Source organism: Neoarius graeffei, chromosome 25, assembly GCF_027579695.1.
Source record: "Neoarius graeffei isolate fNeoGra1 chromosome 25, fNeoGra1.pri, whole genome shotgun sequence".
NCBI lineage: Eukaryota > Metazoa > Chordata > Actinopteri > Siluriformes > Ariidae > Neoarius > Neoarius graeffei.
This window is the reverse complement of record NC_083593.1, coordinates 38,186,820-38,203,397: the sequence shown is the minus strand read 5'-3', so window position 1 is coordinate 38,203,397 and position 16,578 is coordinate 38,186,820. Positions and strand designations below refer to the sequence as shown.

Sequence of the window (16,578 nt, the reverse complement as noted above, 5' to 3'; positions counted from 1 at the left end):
ACAAATCGCTTCCTCTCCCTCAGTTTGTCACCGATTTTGATTCTTTCTTGCATGAAGGTAGGGGTACCTAGGGTGCATATAACTTCTACCCAGATTTGCTTAATTACAATTATTAATGAAGTTATGGACTAATTAAGCCTTAATGAGCAGTTCAACAAAAATGGCTTCTTCTCAGTCAATTCCTCGCCGTTTTGGATTCTTTCTGGCAATTAGGTCGGTATTCCTAGGGTGTAAATAGCTTCTATATATAGCTTGTATATAGTGTATATAGCTTCCAACATTTATTGCATAAAGTGGCCCACTTTAGATCATTCCTTCTGGACTAGACGGGGCCGGAGTGAGCTGCACCGTCATTGACAGTCTCATTTGAGATACTGTAGACTTCCTGTCAACCAACCGGTCTGGCCATTCTCCTCCGCTCTCTCTCATCAACAAGAGGTTTCAGCCCACAGAACTGCCACTCACTGCATGGTTTTTGCACCATTATGTGTAAATGATATAGGCTGCCGTGTGTGAAATGACCAGGAGATCAAATCAGCCTGTCTGACACTAATAACAATGCCACAGTAAAAGTCACTGAGATCACATTTTTTTTCTGATGTTTGATGTGAACATTAATTGTACCTCTTGACCCGTTTCTCCATGATTCTGTGCATTGTGCTGTTGCCACATGATTAGCTGGTTGGATAATTGCATGAATGTGCAGGGGTACGGGTGTTTCCATTAAAGTTGCGGTGAGTGCTTTTTTTTTTTAATCTTCGACCTATAATAATGTGTCTGAGAGGCTTCTAGTCTCACTGTACTGAAGCAGCTTATCATGGGTTTGTAATTACAGACTCCCCACTTTTAAATTAACACCTGCAGTCCAAATGGACACCGCTCGTTCAACGCTGCATGAACAAATTTGATACCGATTGGTAAACAACCTGTGTATCAAATTAATCGTCAGCTCAGAATGTATTTTTGTAATACTGTATTTTATGTAGTGGTAAGCACTGTTGCCTCACAGCAAGAAGGTCCTGGGTTCGAGCCTGATGGCTGACGAGGGCCTTTCTGTGTGGAGTTTGCATGTTCTCCCCGTGTCTGCGTGGGTTTCCTCCAGGTGCTCAGGTCCAAAGACATGCAGGTTAGGCTAGTTGGTGGCTCTAAATTGACCATAGGTGTGAATGTGAGTGTGAATGGTTGTTCGTCTCTACTGTATGTGTCAGCCCTGCGATGACCTGGTGACTTGTCCAGGGTGTACCCTGCCTCTTGCCCATAGTCAGCTGGGATAGGCTCCAGCTTGCCTGAAACCCTGTAAAGGATAAGCAGCGACAGATAATGGATGGATGTATGTATTTTGTGTAGTTATTGCCACTAGACATGAGACTACCAATCAGAACAAGACGTTGCATGTCTATTCATAAAACGTTCTTGTTCAGGCTTTCTAGCCCAGGCAGTGTGTTGTTTTGGGGCATGGCTTTTAAGAAAACATTGAAATGGCTTTGACTTTTGAACAGCTAGCTGTAACTGTCTTCCATCAAATTTACCTTTAATTAACCTTCAAATTTTAGCTAACTTTTAATGCAATTCCTCCTCCTCCCTAGTAAGTTTTGCATAAATAAGTAAGTACTAATGGACTGTGTGTAAAATGTTAAGCATGTCCGGGATGCACAATGTCCCTCGCACACTGTACTGCATTTGCTCGGCTGATGAATGTTAAAAAAGCAAAAACGCTCGAGCTTTAATAGGTTTAATGCACTAAGGCTTAGCTTATCGCCTCTGGGGAAGCTACGGTAACATTCCTGATTTCTGCAGTAAAGTTTCTTCTGACTGATTGCTGATGACTTTTTCAGGGCACAGACATACAAAGTTATTTATTTATTCAAAAAAAAAAGCAATGTCCATGTATTTCTTCCTTCGCCTGTCTCTCCCTCTTCCATACTCTCTCTCTCTCTCTCTTTCTCTCGTCCCCACTTCTTCCTTTTCTCTCTCTCAGGAGACGAGATAATACCCTCATCAGCAAATGTATGTGATTATCTCAGAGGGCTCCTGATTCTTTATCTATTTTTTGTCATCAGCGTGACAGAAGTAGGACAGCCCCCTGAGTGCTGTGGTCCGCCCATGTCGCCTGGTGTCTGGCCATTTCAAATTTAATATTCAAAACACCACCAACTGACAGACTCATTGAACTTTCTCTAAATGACCTAGATGAAAAAGGTTCAGTGGGAATTATGATCATACCAGTTTATTTACAAAGCCGGTGATGATTACATGGTGGGTTTTTTTTTTCTTCAGAGTTCTCAGGGTTTTCTTTCTTGTTATGCTATATATATTCATATCAGGTGATTAGATATCATCAGCCAGATGTTGTACCTGGTATGTTATCATTCTTTATAACAGATATAGACTTATTAAAGAGCTGCATCACCTGCTTGTTTTGAGCTGTTTTGTTGCTGTTTTTGTTCCTCTCGCACTCATCCGAGTCTCAATTCTGGCAGCGTGAACAAGACATTAAGGCAACACCAAAGTCATTTATTTTTCCGCAGAATCATCTGTTTCCTGCGGTGCCTGATTCACTCTGCCCGTGTGCTGTTTATCTAAGACGCTGCGCTGGCTGAGACGACCTCAGCGGCTGTAAGTCTGCCACCTCTGCTCGAGGAGGAAAACAAAAGTGTGGTCATGCTTTAATAAAAACAGAGCCTCGGCCTGGCTGCTTAATATATTTCCTCCATACTGTGGCACAGTAAACGCCTTCTCTTTTTTCCTTTGCCACTGATCGGGTACTTAAATGTGACGATGAAAGCAAATAAGCCTTAGGCAAAACTACTGATATGAGGGTCTGACAAGGCTTTATGAAATATATAAAGTCTATAAAATAGCAAAAAGCAAATCCTAAAGCCATCAACTCTGGCATTTATTGTATTGTTGGTTCCATCCATCCTCTGTAGCTGCTTATCCTGTTCTACAGGGTCACAGGCAAGCTGGAGCCTATCCCAGCTGACTATGGGTGAGAGGCAGGGTACACCCTGGACAAGTCACCAGGTTATCGCAGGGCTGACATACTGTAGAGACAAACAACCATTCACACCTATGGTCAATTTAGAGCCACCAATTAACCTAACCTACTTGTCTTTGGGGGAAACCGGCACACACCCATGCAGACACGGGGAGAACATGCAAACTCCACACAGAAAGGCCCTCACCATTCGCTGGGCTCAAACCCAGGACCTTCTTGCTGTGAGGCAACAGTGCTAACCACTACACCACCATGCTGCCTGTATTGCTGGTTATTTTTTTGTAATTATTATCTCATCAGACCAACAGGCCATGAGCTTATGCCATCATGTGTTGTCCGTTGTCCGTCCATCATTCGTTGTCCATCCGGCAGCATCCACATTTCACGAAAATCGCTTCTTCTTGCTCAATTCTTCACCAATTTTTATTCTTTTTGGCAGGAAGGTAGGTCTGCCTGGGGTGTATATAGCTTCTACCCAAATTTGCATAATTACAATTAGTAATGAAGATATGGAGTAATTAAGTCCTAACGAGCAATTTCCATACAAATCACTTATTTTCCCTCAATTCTTCACCGATTTTGATTCTTTCTGGCATGAAGGTAAGGCTACCTAGGGTGCATATAACTTCTACCCAGATTTGCTTAATTACAATTATGAATGAAGTTATGGACTAATTAAGCCTTAATGAACAGTTCAACAAATATCGCTTCTTCTCGGTCAATTCCTTGCCGTTTTGGATTCTTTCTGGCAAATAGGTTGGCATTCCTAGGGTGTATATACGGTAGCTTGTATATAATGTATATAGCTTGCAACATTTATTGCCCAAGGTGGCCCACTTTAGATCGTTCCTTCTGGACTAGACGGGGCCGGAGTGAGCTACGGCGTCATTGACGGTCTTGTTATTTACAGTGCTGTTGAATTATCGATTCAGAATTCTTGAATCAGTCAGAAGGGGTTGATTAATTTTCGAGGTTTTTACCTCTGCTAACTTTGTTGGAGGAGGTTATGTTTTCGCCTCCATTTGTTTGTTTGTTTGTACCCAATGTAACTCAGAAAGTACTGAACTGATTTGGATGAAATTTTGAGAAAAGGTGAGTCATGGACCAAGGAATAATTGTTTAGATTTTGATGCAAATCCGGATATGTATGTGGATCCACAAATGTTTATTTTTGCCTTTTCCCAAAAAGTAGTGAATGGATTTTGATGAAATTTGGTGGACAGCTTTAGTATTATCCTAGGTTCAAGTGATTTGATTTTGATGTTGATATTATGTGGCTTGGCGGAAATATGGACTCTACCGAGTGCCCTTTTAGTTTATTAATTCAGTCAATCTGGTACATTGTTTCAACTAACACAGGGGTGTGTATGGTGGACACCCCACATAAAAGGACAACAAAAACATTTACAATTGTTGATAGTTTGATACTTGAAATTTGAAGGGATCTTCTTTGTGAGGAAATGTGTGTTTAGCGTTTTTGGTATCAGTGCTTTATAACAGTCAGAGACCTCATGGTTTTCCACCATGAGAAAGTCTTCATGCTGGAGGGTGTTTCACATTGCAGTTTCTCAGTAACATGAAAAGCTGAACTTTTCTGTCTTAGCATCACCAGAGGGGAAAAAAAGAGATGCTAGTGATAGAGTAAACGTTATTAGGTGCTATAATACAAGGGATAACAAGAGCTAACCTGTTTTGCAGATCAACAACATTAAGTGTAAAAATAAAAACGAATAAAAAGTATGACATAATTTTTTTAATTAATAAAAAATGTTAATATCGACAAATTCTTGTGGTATAAGAGGAACAAAACACTTCAGAATGTGCTTTTATTGTGTCACCACATCACCCTTACATTGACAGTTTCCTATAACACCACTCCCTGTCATGATTTCTTCTTCTTCTTCTTCTTCTTCTATATAATAATACTATAATTAAAGACTAAATTTGAAATGAAATGAACCTACATTAAACAAAAAAAATCTTTTAATACTGCTTTTTTCACCACGTTTATGCTGATTAGGGAATAGCTAATTTTAATAAAAATAAAGGAAAAAGTAAGTCCTATTCATGTGAGTCTGAATAACAGAAGAACACCTGCATGTACTATTATTTCTACCGTCTTTTTAGCCTAGACTTATTATCTCAGCACTGCTTCTTCTTCATAATTGCATAATGACCCTCTACACAGAACTAGAGAAATACCTTCACACTGACTTGTGTTTAGACCCCCTCCGTCCTTGCATCATGCTATGGAATGAAATTTGTTTGAGAATCAGCCTTCATTTTTCTCTGAGTGTAAATAAAGATGCCGATTGGGACCCAGCAAGCAGCTCATTTGAATAATTGAACGTGCAGCGATCAGATGGCAGTGAAGGGGCGGTCGGCCGCTGGATGTGGAGCAATTAAGCTGGGCAAACAATGGAAGAGGGTGGACTCTTCTCCACACCTCTCAATGCTCGACTAATTGCCTTTGCTCTTCATGAGATGCTTCCGCAGCAGCGCCATCTGCCCCCAGTGTCAGGGAGGGGCGTTCGGGGGTTTCCTCCAGTCTGAAGGAGCAACATACTGCGTCCTATTCACATTCATATCACAGTGTTTAGCACTTCTGTACCCTCCCCCTCTTCTCGTCTCTGCCTCCATCCTTCTTCAGAAGCTTGTGTGGCAGTCTTGTCTGAAACCCACCATCATGTCCAGCCTTCACTTTTGCCCAATTTTCCATTTGCGCCAGGGCATGTCTAGTGTCCTACAAGGCTAATGGAGCTAAGCAAGCGCTTACATTCCCCTAATCTTTTTCATAAAGATCTGCTTTAAACTGTAGCCAATTATTCAGTCTTATTATACATACAGGAAACTTTTTTGATGGAATAAAAACATGTATTCTATTCCCTTCTAGCGGGTTTCATTCATTTGGTTTGATAGCATGCAATATTGTTAACATACCGCTTATCCTACGTGTATGATGTCACTCTACCCAATGGAGAATGAGCGTTGAATATGGTTTAGGATATTGCATGCTTGTCAAGACAACATGACATCACATGTCGGAGCTGATGCAAATATTCAACGAGAACGTTTCTTGTTACGCATGCGCAGAAGCATTTCTTTATTCGCCAGTGGTGCCCGCAGTAAACTGTCACATTGAATTGAAAATGCCATAAGATACGTATTAGATGTAAAACTAATGTGCTAGCAAGTGACTGTAACAATTTATAAACAAACATGGTCACCAGGTTTGCTTCATTAAATACAGAAGATTTTGAGAGACTTTTGAAAGAGAAAGACACGTTGAACACCCAAAGGGCTACCAAAACTTCATTCGATATTGGTAAGTAACCCCCCTGTTCTTAACTTTTTGTAAAATCTATAATTGTTCCATCAAATGTGTATAATAATAATAATAATAATAATAGCTGGCTTTTTTGTGGTATATCAGATATATTCCATTTGGCGAGCATGATATTGAACTCGTCTTTGACTCGTTCAGTATCATGCTAGCTGAATGGAATATATCTGATATACCACTCAATGCCAGTCAATATTATTTAAATATCACCCAGACTTTCCAATGTGGCTAAGGACGTGCACTCTCAGAAATAACTTACCAAACTGTACTTTTGCATGCTGATGGGGTGATACCATCATGGGTACATCTTTTGTACCTCCAGTATGTGTATCTTTTACATGGATACATCATTATAGTACTGTACCTTTAAGGTACATAATGAGGTACATAACTTAAGGTACATAATTGGACATTACGGACCACTGATGTACCAAAGGTATACTATATGGACCTTCCCTGGTAAAAGATACATACCTGTCATGGTACCACCCCAGTGGTACAAGCTTCATATCCAGAACCCTCACTGTCTAGCTGAAAGGTGTCACATTATAGCAGCAGCTTGGAATCAGAATTTATTTCATAATAACTAATTAATTCAGCAACATTTCATGACACATCCCTGAAGACGCACCTCCGCACCAAGATTTGAAGGTGGAGTAGTGGCAGAAAAATTCAAACACGTTTTGTAAATACAACCAATTCTTGCTATTTTATTTAAAAAAAACCCCAAAAACGTTTATTGAAAAATGGCTACAGTAGCTAAACAGTGATTTTTTTAAAACAAGTTTAAAGCAAGTGTGCTCTCAGAAAAGGGGTAATAAAGTGTATTTTGTTGCTAGAGTGGTAGCTTCAATTCTATATCTTTTGTACTATTAATATATATCTTTTATTTAGAAATAAGATAAGATAAGATAAGATAAGATAAGATAAACTTTATTCATCCCTTGGTGGGGAAATTTACATGTTTCAGCAGCTCACAGATAGAAAAGGGTCAGGAATAGACAGTAACAAATAATAGAGTGCAATAAAAGTATTTAAAAAAAGTACATGAAAAAATATGAATATGTATCTATGTATAAAAAAGGGAAAAAAAGTGAAAACACATGCCATGTACATAATGTACACAACAAAATAAGGATGGAACTTCAATAAGCGCAGGTGGTGTAGTGGTTAGCACTGTCACCTCACAGTAAGAAGGTCGGGGTTCAAGCCCAGTGGTCGATGGGGGTAGAGGTAAGTAAAGTACCCAACTTCATTACTTAAGTCAAAGTACAGATCCCACTGGTCAAATGTTACTCTGATACAAGTGAAAGTTGTCCAGTCAAATTTCTACTTAAGTTAAAAGTACTGAAGTACTTGCTTTTAAAAATACTTAAGTATTAAAAGTACATTTTCTGTCAACGCATCGTTGTATTATTGCCACAATGCTTACAAAACCTAATGCCGTTACCAAAGACAGAAATATGAATTCACAAAATGAACACATGCTGTGCCATCATGGTGGTTTAACGTTAAGCTAGCTAGTCAGTGAAACTCCACCTGACATGCTAGCAAACTCTTTTCAAACTCGAAATCATATTGGGTAGCTAACGCTACTAGATAAATAAGTTAACATTATTCATGTTAGCGTAACTCCGTTTTTACATGCTAACTAACAGTGTCCAAGTTAAATAGCTATGTGTAAACGTTAGCCGTGGACAAGGCGATGGCAACTTGGTGGGCAAATCCGTAGAAAGTCAGTTAACTAACCAGACTGCATAGCTATTGCGACATTATCGCAAGCTCTAAAAGCACAGACAACTTCGTTGCAAGCTTTCTCTTGGAATAAAATGTTTATATACCTCAATATGCTTCCAAAGGTTGGACAGCGAGTTTTTGTAGGCTGTGATGTGGTTTGTTTTTGGCAAATGAAGCAAACGTTTAAAACAAAACAAATTTTTAATCCTTTCAGAAAACTGAAACATGGGTTCTAGGTATAGCCATGGGTGCGTGTATTCCCCAGAAGAACTGCCTCCTTCCATTCTGCCATCAACTGATCGTGTTAAATAATGATGCGGAGAAATCATTGAAATTGATTTTATACAGTCTATGGACGTGATGTGACCTTAGTGATTACTGACAGGCTGTTTCAGTGTCACCTGTGAAGAAACCAATCACGATTTAGAAAAGAAAAGAAAACCACATCCACTTTCAAAGCTGCTTCATAGTAACGAGTAACTAGGACCTTGATAGAAATGTAGTGGCATGAAATGTACAATATTTACCTTTCAAGTGAAGTTAAAGTCATAAGTTTCCAAAAAAGATAATACTCAAGTAAAGTACAGATACTCAAAAAGTGTACTTAAGTACAATACTCAAGTAAATGTACTTTGTCACTGTCCACCTCTGGACGAGGGTCTTTCTGTGTGGAGTTTGCATGTTCTCCCCGTGTCCGCGTGGGTTTCCTCCGGGTGCTCCGGTTTCCCCCACAGTCCAAAGACGTGCAGGTTAGGCTAATTGGTGGCTCTAAATTGACCGTAGGTGTGAATGTGAGTGTGAATGGTTCTTTGTCTCTATCCAGCCCTGTGATGATCTGGTGACTTGTCCAGGGTGTACCCCGCCTCTCGCCCATAGTCAGCTGGGATAGGCTCCAGCTTGCCTGCGACCCTGTACAGGATAAGTGGCTACAGATAATGGATACATGGATGGATGGATAAAATACTGGGAGCTGAAATAGAAATACTGCACCAGGTAGTGAATGTTATTGCACAGCATAGCATAAATGGTTGGAATATGTGTGTAAAGTAGCCAATAAATGACAAAAAAAAAAAAAACAGGCTATGAACATAATTGTACACAGCAATTATGAGAGTGAGACTTAAATAAGAAAATACTTGCAAATTAAAAGGAAACAGTAATAATATTATTAGCATAAGTCGACAATGGCGATGAGAAATGTATGTTGAATAATTATTTGCTGAAGGTTAAGTGAATATCAGTGAAAAATAACTAAGACGAAGTCACTGAGCCTGAGGTGGAAAATTGTTTTAGTATAAATACACAGGTGATTATTTAAAAAACTAGAAAAGCACTCTGAGAGCGCAGACCTCCGCCAAGAATCCTTTAAAAAAATCCGGGATCCAGAAGGTGATACGGATCACCGCCAAAATTTAATGGATTGTTACTTGTGCCCAGTCACACCTCTGGAAAAAATTTCAGAGCAATCCATTCATTACTTTTTCCGTAATGTTGCTAACAGACAAACAAACAAACAAACAAGCAAACAAACAAACAAACCAACGCTACTGAAAACATAACCTCCTTGGCGGAGGTAATAATAATAACTAGAATGCATTTCCGGAGAAAATACGAAAGTGTGCTTGCTCAGGTGCGCCGCCATGGCGACCCGGCAAGAGAGGTGACCGCACGCCCACACAACAAGTTTTGTGTCAACACGCGAAAGTTTGGCCAAGACACAAGGCGGATTCTCATACGGAGATGACAGGCTGGCTAGGTTCTTTACAGGGACATCCCAGAGCATCACTAACATGAAAATGTAGATGTAATTCTAAATCCGTAAAGAGATATGACCCAAAACACGTTTTGCTCATTGTGGCGCCCCCTAGTAGCCAAATGACACCAAATTTGATGAGGGTACATGAACTGGTGCTGAAAGTCATTTCAACAAATATGATCTTGATACGTCAAAGCGTTTCTGAGATATGAGCCAAAATACGTTTTTGCTAATTGTGACGCCCCCTAGTGGCCAAATGACACCATATTTGATGAGGGTAGTTTGGATGGTGTCCAAAGTCATGCCACTAAATATGGTCTTGATACGTCAAAGCATTTCCGTGATATGAGCTCACTTCCTGTTTGGTGGCTTTGCCATCAATTTTGATTGGCTACCACGGGCGAATGCTTCGACTTATGAGAGCGAAACTAATATCATTCATTAGGCATGGACTGGAGATCATGTGTGCCAAGTTTCGTGATGATCGGATAAAACATGCGGCCAGGGTCACTCTACCTTCACTTTGGACAAAATTCAAAATGGCGGAAAATCTAATTAGGCCTAGAATAACGTCATAGAGTGCGTTGGAATCGTCTAGCTCCAAGGATTCCAATGGCACCAGACTTATGAAAATCGGACATACGGATCAAAAGTTACGTGCATGAATGCATGTAAGACTGTGATCAGTTGGTGGCACTAGAGTGTGAGATGTACCAACATGAGACTTAATGAAATCAATCAGGGTCCACTCCTCTATCAGTGTACCAAGTTTCATGACTTTACACCTTATGGTTTGGCCTAAAGAAGGAAAAATCTGTTTTTTATGTCGCACGCCCATTCATTTCAATGGGGAAAAAAATAATCCTTTAAAAAAATCCGGGATCCAGAAGGTGATCCGGATCACCACCAAAATTTAATGGATTGTTACTTGTGCCCAGTCACACCTCTGGAAAAAATTTCAGAGCAATCCGTTCATTACTTTTTCCGTAATGTTGCTAACAGACAAACAAACAAACAAACCAACCAACAAACAAACCAACGCTACCGAAAACATAACCTCCTTAGCGGAGGTAAATATGTAAAAATCATATAAAAAATTTATTTCAATCTTCAAAAGTTGCATGCAAATGTAATAAAGGTGCAGTGCAGGCTTGTGTAACTTATCTATGCCGACTCACATAAAATACTTTGTTTTGAAACAGATAAAATAAATCACAATTCCACCTTACCTTTGAATAGTTTTAGACCAAACTTCGTAGCATCTTTAGTGCTTTTGGGAACAGCATTTTCTTTCATAGTTTGTAATCCTTCCTCACTTACGGTGAAAAGCGATTGGCCGCCATTTTGCCGAGTCTCTAGAGGTGATTATTGAGGTTTTTCACCCACGTGACCAAGTCATGTGATGCTGCCATTTTGGATGTCACGGCTCGAATCAGTTTGAATGCGAGGAAGGCGACAAACGAAAAACATAAAAGAAAAAGGAGCGAGATGCAGAAAACACCTTCACTATCCAGCGACGTAGGGCATTTACAGGGCGAGCAGAGGGAGAGGTATTTGCAAAAATTGAGGTTAGCAGGCTTAGAGAACGACGTTTACCTGCTTCCACCAGGATTGTTCACTGACGTACGGAATTACACGAAGCCCTCGTCTTTACCTGACTTCGGCCCACGTGATCTGTATACCTATGTTGTTAAAAACCCATCACCATACACAGGTATTGATCTGAAAGCGTATAAGAGTTTGGATGCCTACAAATATTTTGTGTCAGGCTGGGTAACATGCCTACATCAGCGGGTCATTCCTGGAGCCGGTGGTCGCCATCTTATTACAGCTAAGGTTTGTTCACATTTTCATTTACTTTCGGTCCTCAGGATAAACAAAATGTTATTAAATGTCATTGAAATAACTTCTTAGTCTGTTGAGACATGGCCCGTTATAAATTTGCTGTTACCAGGCAATGACCAAGAACTGTATTATTAGGGTCGGTGTCTGTGTTGTAGCAGGGTACTAGCAACTAGCTGTTAGCACTAGCTAATGTCAACAACATCATAGCTGGTATGTTCTTGTAGCAATGTTTACGTTCAGTCATTTGGATGACTGTTAAAACCTTTCAGTCTCAAGTTTTTCCTTTACTGTATTTACTAGTTTACTGTAATTATGATCCGGCAGTTAATTACACCGGATCCAGTGTAAATAGCTGCCAGAGCACGCTCCGGAACCTTGGCCGGAGCACTCCGGGAGCAAGCCGGAGCGCGCTCCAGAACCTCGGCCAGAGCACTCTGGGAGCAAGCTGGAGCGCGCTGCGTAATTTGAGGGGGAGCAAGCCGGAGCGCGCTCCGGCAGCTATTTACACTGGATCTGGTGTAAATAGCTGCCGGATCATAATTACAGTAAACTAGTAAATACAGTAAAGGAAAAACTTGAGACTGAAAGGTTTTAACAGTCATCCAAATGACTGAACATAAACATTGCTACAGTAACATACCAGCTATGATGATGTTGACATTAGCTAGCTTGACCTTCAAAATGGCGGACACCAGGGCGTCACGTGACCCTGTGACGTCAGGTGAAAAACCTCAATTGAGAAATAGTATGAATTTATTGCCCAATCAGTGCATGTGATTTTCTATAATCAACTGCACATTTATACGAAATAGTTTTCCTTGAATTTAAACCTGTTACATAATCTACGCAAGTCAACACGTGCAACGACGAATAGGGCTCCACAAGAAAGGGGCGTACCCAGCCTACACACGAAAAATCACTTGCGTCCAAATTTTGTAACGTGACACATTGTTCCATGTGTTGCTGATAGAGATGCTATACATGAATACAACTCTAGGCACATCCAAATTGAAGAAGAAGAATGCATTTCTGGAAATAGTTTGTTCATTCATTCATTTTCTATACCGCTTATCCATTGAGGGTCGTGGGTGGGCTGCCAAGGTACAGCAGGGACAGGTCACCGGTCTATCGCAGGGCTAACACAAAGACAGGCAGCCATTCACACTCACATTCACACCTATAGGCAGTTTAGAGAAACCAGTTGACCTCATCTACATGTCTTTGGACTGTGGGAGGAAAACGCAGAAACCTACACAGGCAAAAGGAGAAGATGTGAACTCCACACAGAAAGGCCCCAGTCGGCTGATCGAAAAACATGTTTGCTTTTTCACCAAACCTTTCCTAAGTGTAGAGGAGCAACGTACCGTAATGATTCACATCATTACTGATTAGTGATGTTTTCTCATCAGGGAGTGAGAGAATAAAGATGCTAGGGAAATGTCGGGAGTAATGCCGAGCACCTGTCTTGTCGCTTATCTAATAGCATCAGCATGAGGAAATGCATGTGTTGCCATTTGATGGTCCAAAGTTTGATGAGAGGCGGCAGGACACGTGTCACCTGAGGTGTGTGTGTGTGTGTGTGTGTCCGGTGCACAAACAGCCATCTGGCTAGCTGGTGTTTCAGTGTGTGAATGCTGCGTTTCCTGACTGAAATGCTCCACATTCTCGTGGTGGTGTGATTGACAGCTCGGCCTCGGGGCTCTGTGTCTGTCACTGCTGTTTGTCAGAGATGCTCCACTGGGACTCGAATATCGTCCAATAATTACCATCGTCCTCCATCCCTCCATCCCGCCCACACATTCTCCCAGGCTGCTGGAGCGTCGTGTGATGTTATGCAGCCTTTACGAAAGAGGAGAGCTTCATTTTGACACTAATTGGGTAGTTTTTCTAACACAATGTGCCATTAGTGCAGCTTTGGGATGAGTATGAACCTTTTACAGTGATGCATTAAGCAGCGGTGTAAACACAGGAAATGTGCCACTTAATGTTCCTTATTCTCACCCGTCTCTGTCCCTTCCTCTCTCTCTCTCTCTCTCTCTCTCTGTCACACACACACACACACACACACACACACACACACACACACACACACACACACATCCCTCCTTCCTTAATTTTGTTTCCTCACCCTCTAACTCCTTTTCTTTGTCACTTTCCCTGCCTCTGTCTCATCCCTCTGTCTTTATTCTCTCAACCATGTCTCCTTCTCTAACTCTCTCTTTCTTTATCTGTCCCTCTCTCTCGGTCCCTCTCTTTCTCCCTCCCTCCCACAGCTCACTCTTTTTTGTCTCACCTCTCTCCAATTTATCCTGTCCTTCTGTCTCTGTCTCATGACTCTTTCTTTCTTTCTTTCTTTCTTTCTTTCTTTCTTTCTTTCTTTCTTTCTTTCTTTCTTTCCCTGTTTCACTCCTTATTCCCCCCCTCTCCCCAATTATTTTTGTTTGCCTTTCTTCTGTCCTTTCTGCCTCATACCATCTGTATATTTTATTCTTTTTCTAGTATTTCTGTTTCATCTTTTCATTTTTTTTCTCTTTTTTTCTGTATCATCACTCCTGATGAAGGTTAATACTAGGTTTAAATAAGTTAATAATCAGTTAAATACAGGTAAATTTAACAAAGCTAATAATTAAGTAGCGCATTATGTAACAAGTGTTCTAGGTGGGTGGAGCACAGAAGCACGGCAGGCCAGAACTGAGTTCTCAAAAGACTCTTAATTTAGCTTTTCAGTTTTAAACTACACACGCACGCACACAAGTATCCAGGTTGGGGAGAAGCTCCCTTCCTCCGATCTCCCTCTTCTCTTATAGGGCGCGGTCACTGGGGAAGACACACAAACAGGTTAATTCCCATCAGGTGCAGTGATTCCGCCACTTACCTTCCCTGACTCCGCCCTCCATTCACAGACCGACGCTTGACCACGCCCCCGCTGCCACACATTATTTAACAGAATATAGCAAAAGATAACCCAGACCTCTCTCTCTCTGTCTCTCGCTCTGTGTCTCTGTGATAGTCCTGCGTGACGATTTCCGGCAGAACCCTCAGGATGTGGTGATAGCGGTAGGAGAGTCGGCTACGTTGGAGTGTCAGGCTCCTCGGGGCCACCCGGAGCCCACCACTTTCTGGAGGAAGGATAAAGCTCGACTCGACCTCAAAGACGACAGGATTACTGTACGTGCTGGATCACATCACACGTCCCAGCTCACTGCATGATCATGTCTCAAACGATATTCACTACTACTGAGATCACAATTATTGTCAGTTATATTCTAGTCATGCAACTTTCACTCTATTGCATTTTTTAATTTTCATTTTTCTTTATTGTATTTGATTGATGTAATTTATTAAAGGAACAGTAAGCTGACTTTTTTCATCTCGTACATGATAAATCTATGTTCCTTCATAGCTGTAAATATTTAAGGCATTGGTCCTTAGCCACATTACTTGAGTATCAGTATTTTTAATGTGACAGATAAACAATGTTATACTGTACATAAGTAAACAAGCAAGTAATTAAGTAAGTCAACAAGTAGGCAAGTAGATAATGGAATAAGTAAATAGGTAAGTAAGTAATTAACTAAACAAGTAACTATACAAGTAAGTAAGTAATTAAGTAAGTAAACAACTGAGTAAATGAATGATGTTATGTCACTTATAGGCACTTATCATTGGTTACAGCCTCTGAAGTGTTTAACGGCACATAGAAACTGCTCAGGTTGAATCTGATTGACTTTTAACTTTAGCAGGAGTTCGATAAATAAATAAGAAAGTAAGTAGGTAAGTGATAAAGAAGTAAGTATTTTGGTAAACAATTAAGTAAGTAAACAAGTATGTAGATGAGTAAACAAGTATCTAAGTAAGCAAGAAAGAATGTCAGTAAGTAAGTAAGCAGGTCAGCAATAACTAAGTAAATAAGTAAGTAAACAAGTGTGTAAGTACTGTACATAAGTCAACAAGTTAATAAGTAAAAAGTAAATCGGTGAGTAAATTAGTAAGAATGGTAAGTGTATAGATAAACAAGTAAGTAAGTAAGAAAGTAAATATACTTTATTAGTGAGTAAGTAAATAAGTAAGTAGGTAAGTAATAAGTAAGTAAATAGGTACATAAGTATTTATGTAAGTTAGTAAATAAGTATGCAAATATTGTCATTAAGTAAATACACAAGTAAGTTAATAAATAAAATCTGTGAGTAAATTATTAAGTAAGTAAACACATAAGTAGGTAAGTATATTGGTAAACAATTAAGTAAGTAGGTAAGTAAGTAAACAAGTATGTTGATAAGTAAACAAATAAGTAAGTAAATAAGAAAGTAAGTAAATAAGTAAGCAGGTCAATAATAACTAAGTAAATAAGTAAGTAAATTAGTAAGAATGGTAAGTATATAGATAAATGAGTAAGTAAGTAAATAAATATATCAATGAGTAAGTACATGAATTTAAGTAAAGAAGTAAGTTTACTTACTTACTTAGTCATAAGTAAGTCAATAAGTACGTAAACAAGTATTTATGTAAGTTAGTAAACATGTAGCTAAGTAAATACACAAGTTAATAAATACATCAATGAGTAAATTAGTAAGTATGTAAATAAGTAAGTAGGTAAGTATATTGGCAAACAATTAAGTAAGTAAGTAAACCAGTATGTTGATAAGTAAGTAAGTAAGTAAGTAAGCAAATAAGTAAATAAACAAGTTAGTATGTAAGTACCACTATACATAAGTAAACATGTTCATGAGTAAAAAGTAAATCACTGAGGAAAAGTATATAAACAAGTAAGTAAGTGAGTGAGTGAGTGAGTGAGAAAGTCAGTGAATAAGTAAGTAGGTAAGTAATAAGTAAGTAAATAAGATTTAATAAATAAATCTGTGGGTAAATTAGTAAGTAAATACGCAAGTAGGTAAGTAC

At 39.6% G+C, this 16,578-nt stretch overlaps 1 protein-coding gene across 1 annotated transcript in view; it reads left to right on the top strand.

Annotated features, from left to right (window-relative positions):
• Positions 1-16,578, top strand: part of LOC132873228 (roundabout homolog 2-like) — a gene marked incomplete at its 5' end in the record, with an annotated part of 299,632 nt that overhangs the window by 180,544 nt on the left and 102,510 nt on the right. The window contains one exon of the mRNA XM_060908587.1: positions 14,690-14,847. Coding sequence (XP_060764570.1) covers positions 14,690-14,847 — 158 coding nt within the window. The remainder of the gene's footprint in view (positions 1-14,689; positions 14,848-16,578) is intronic.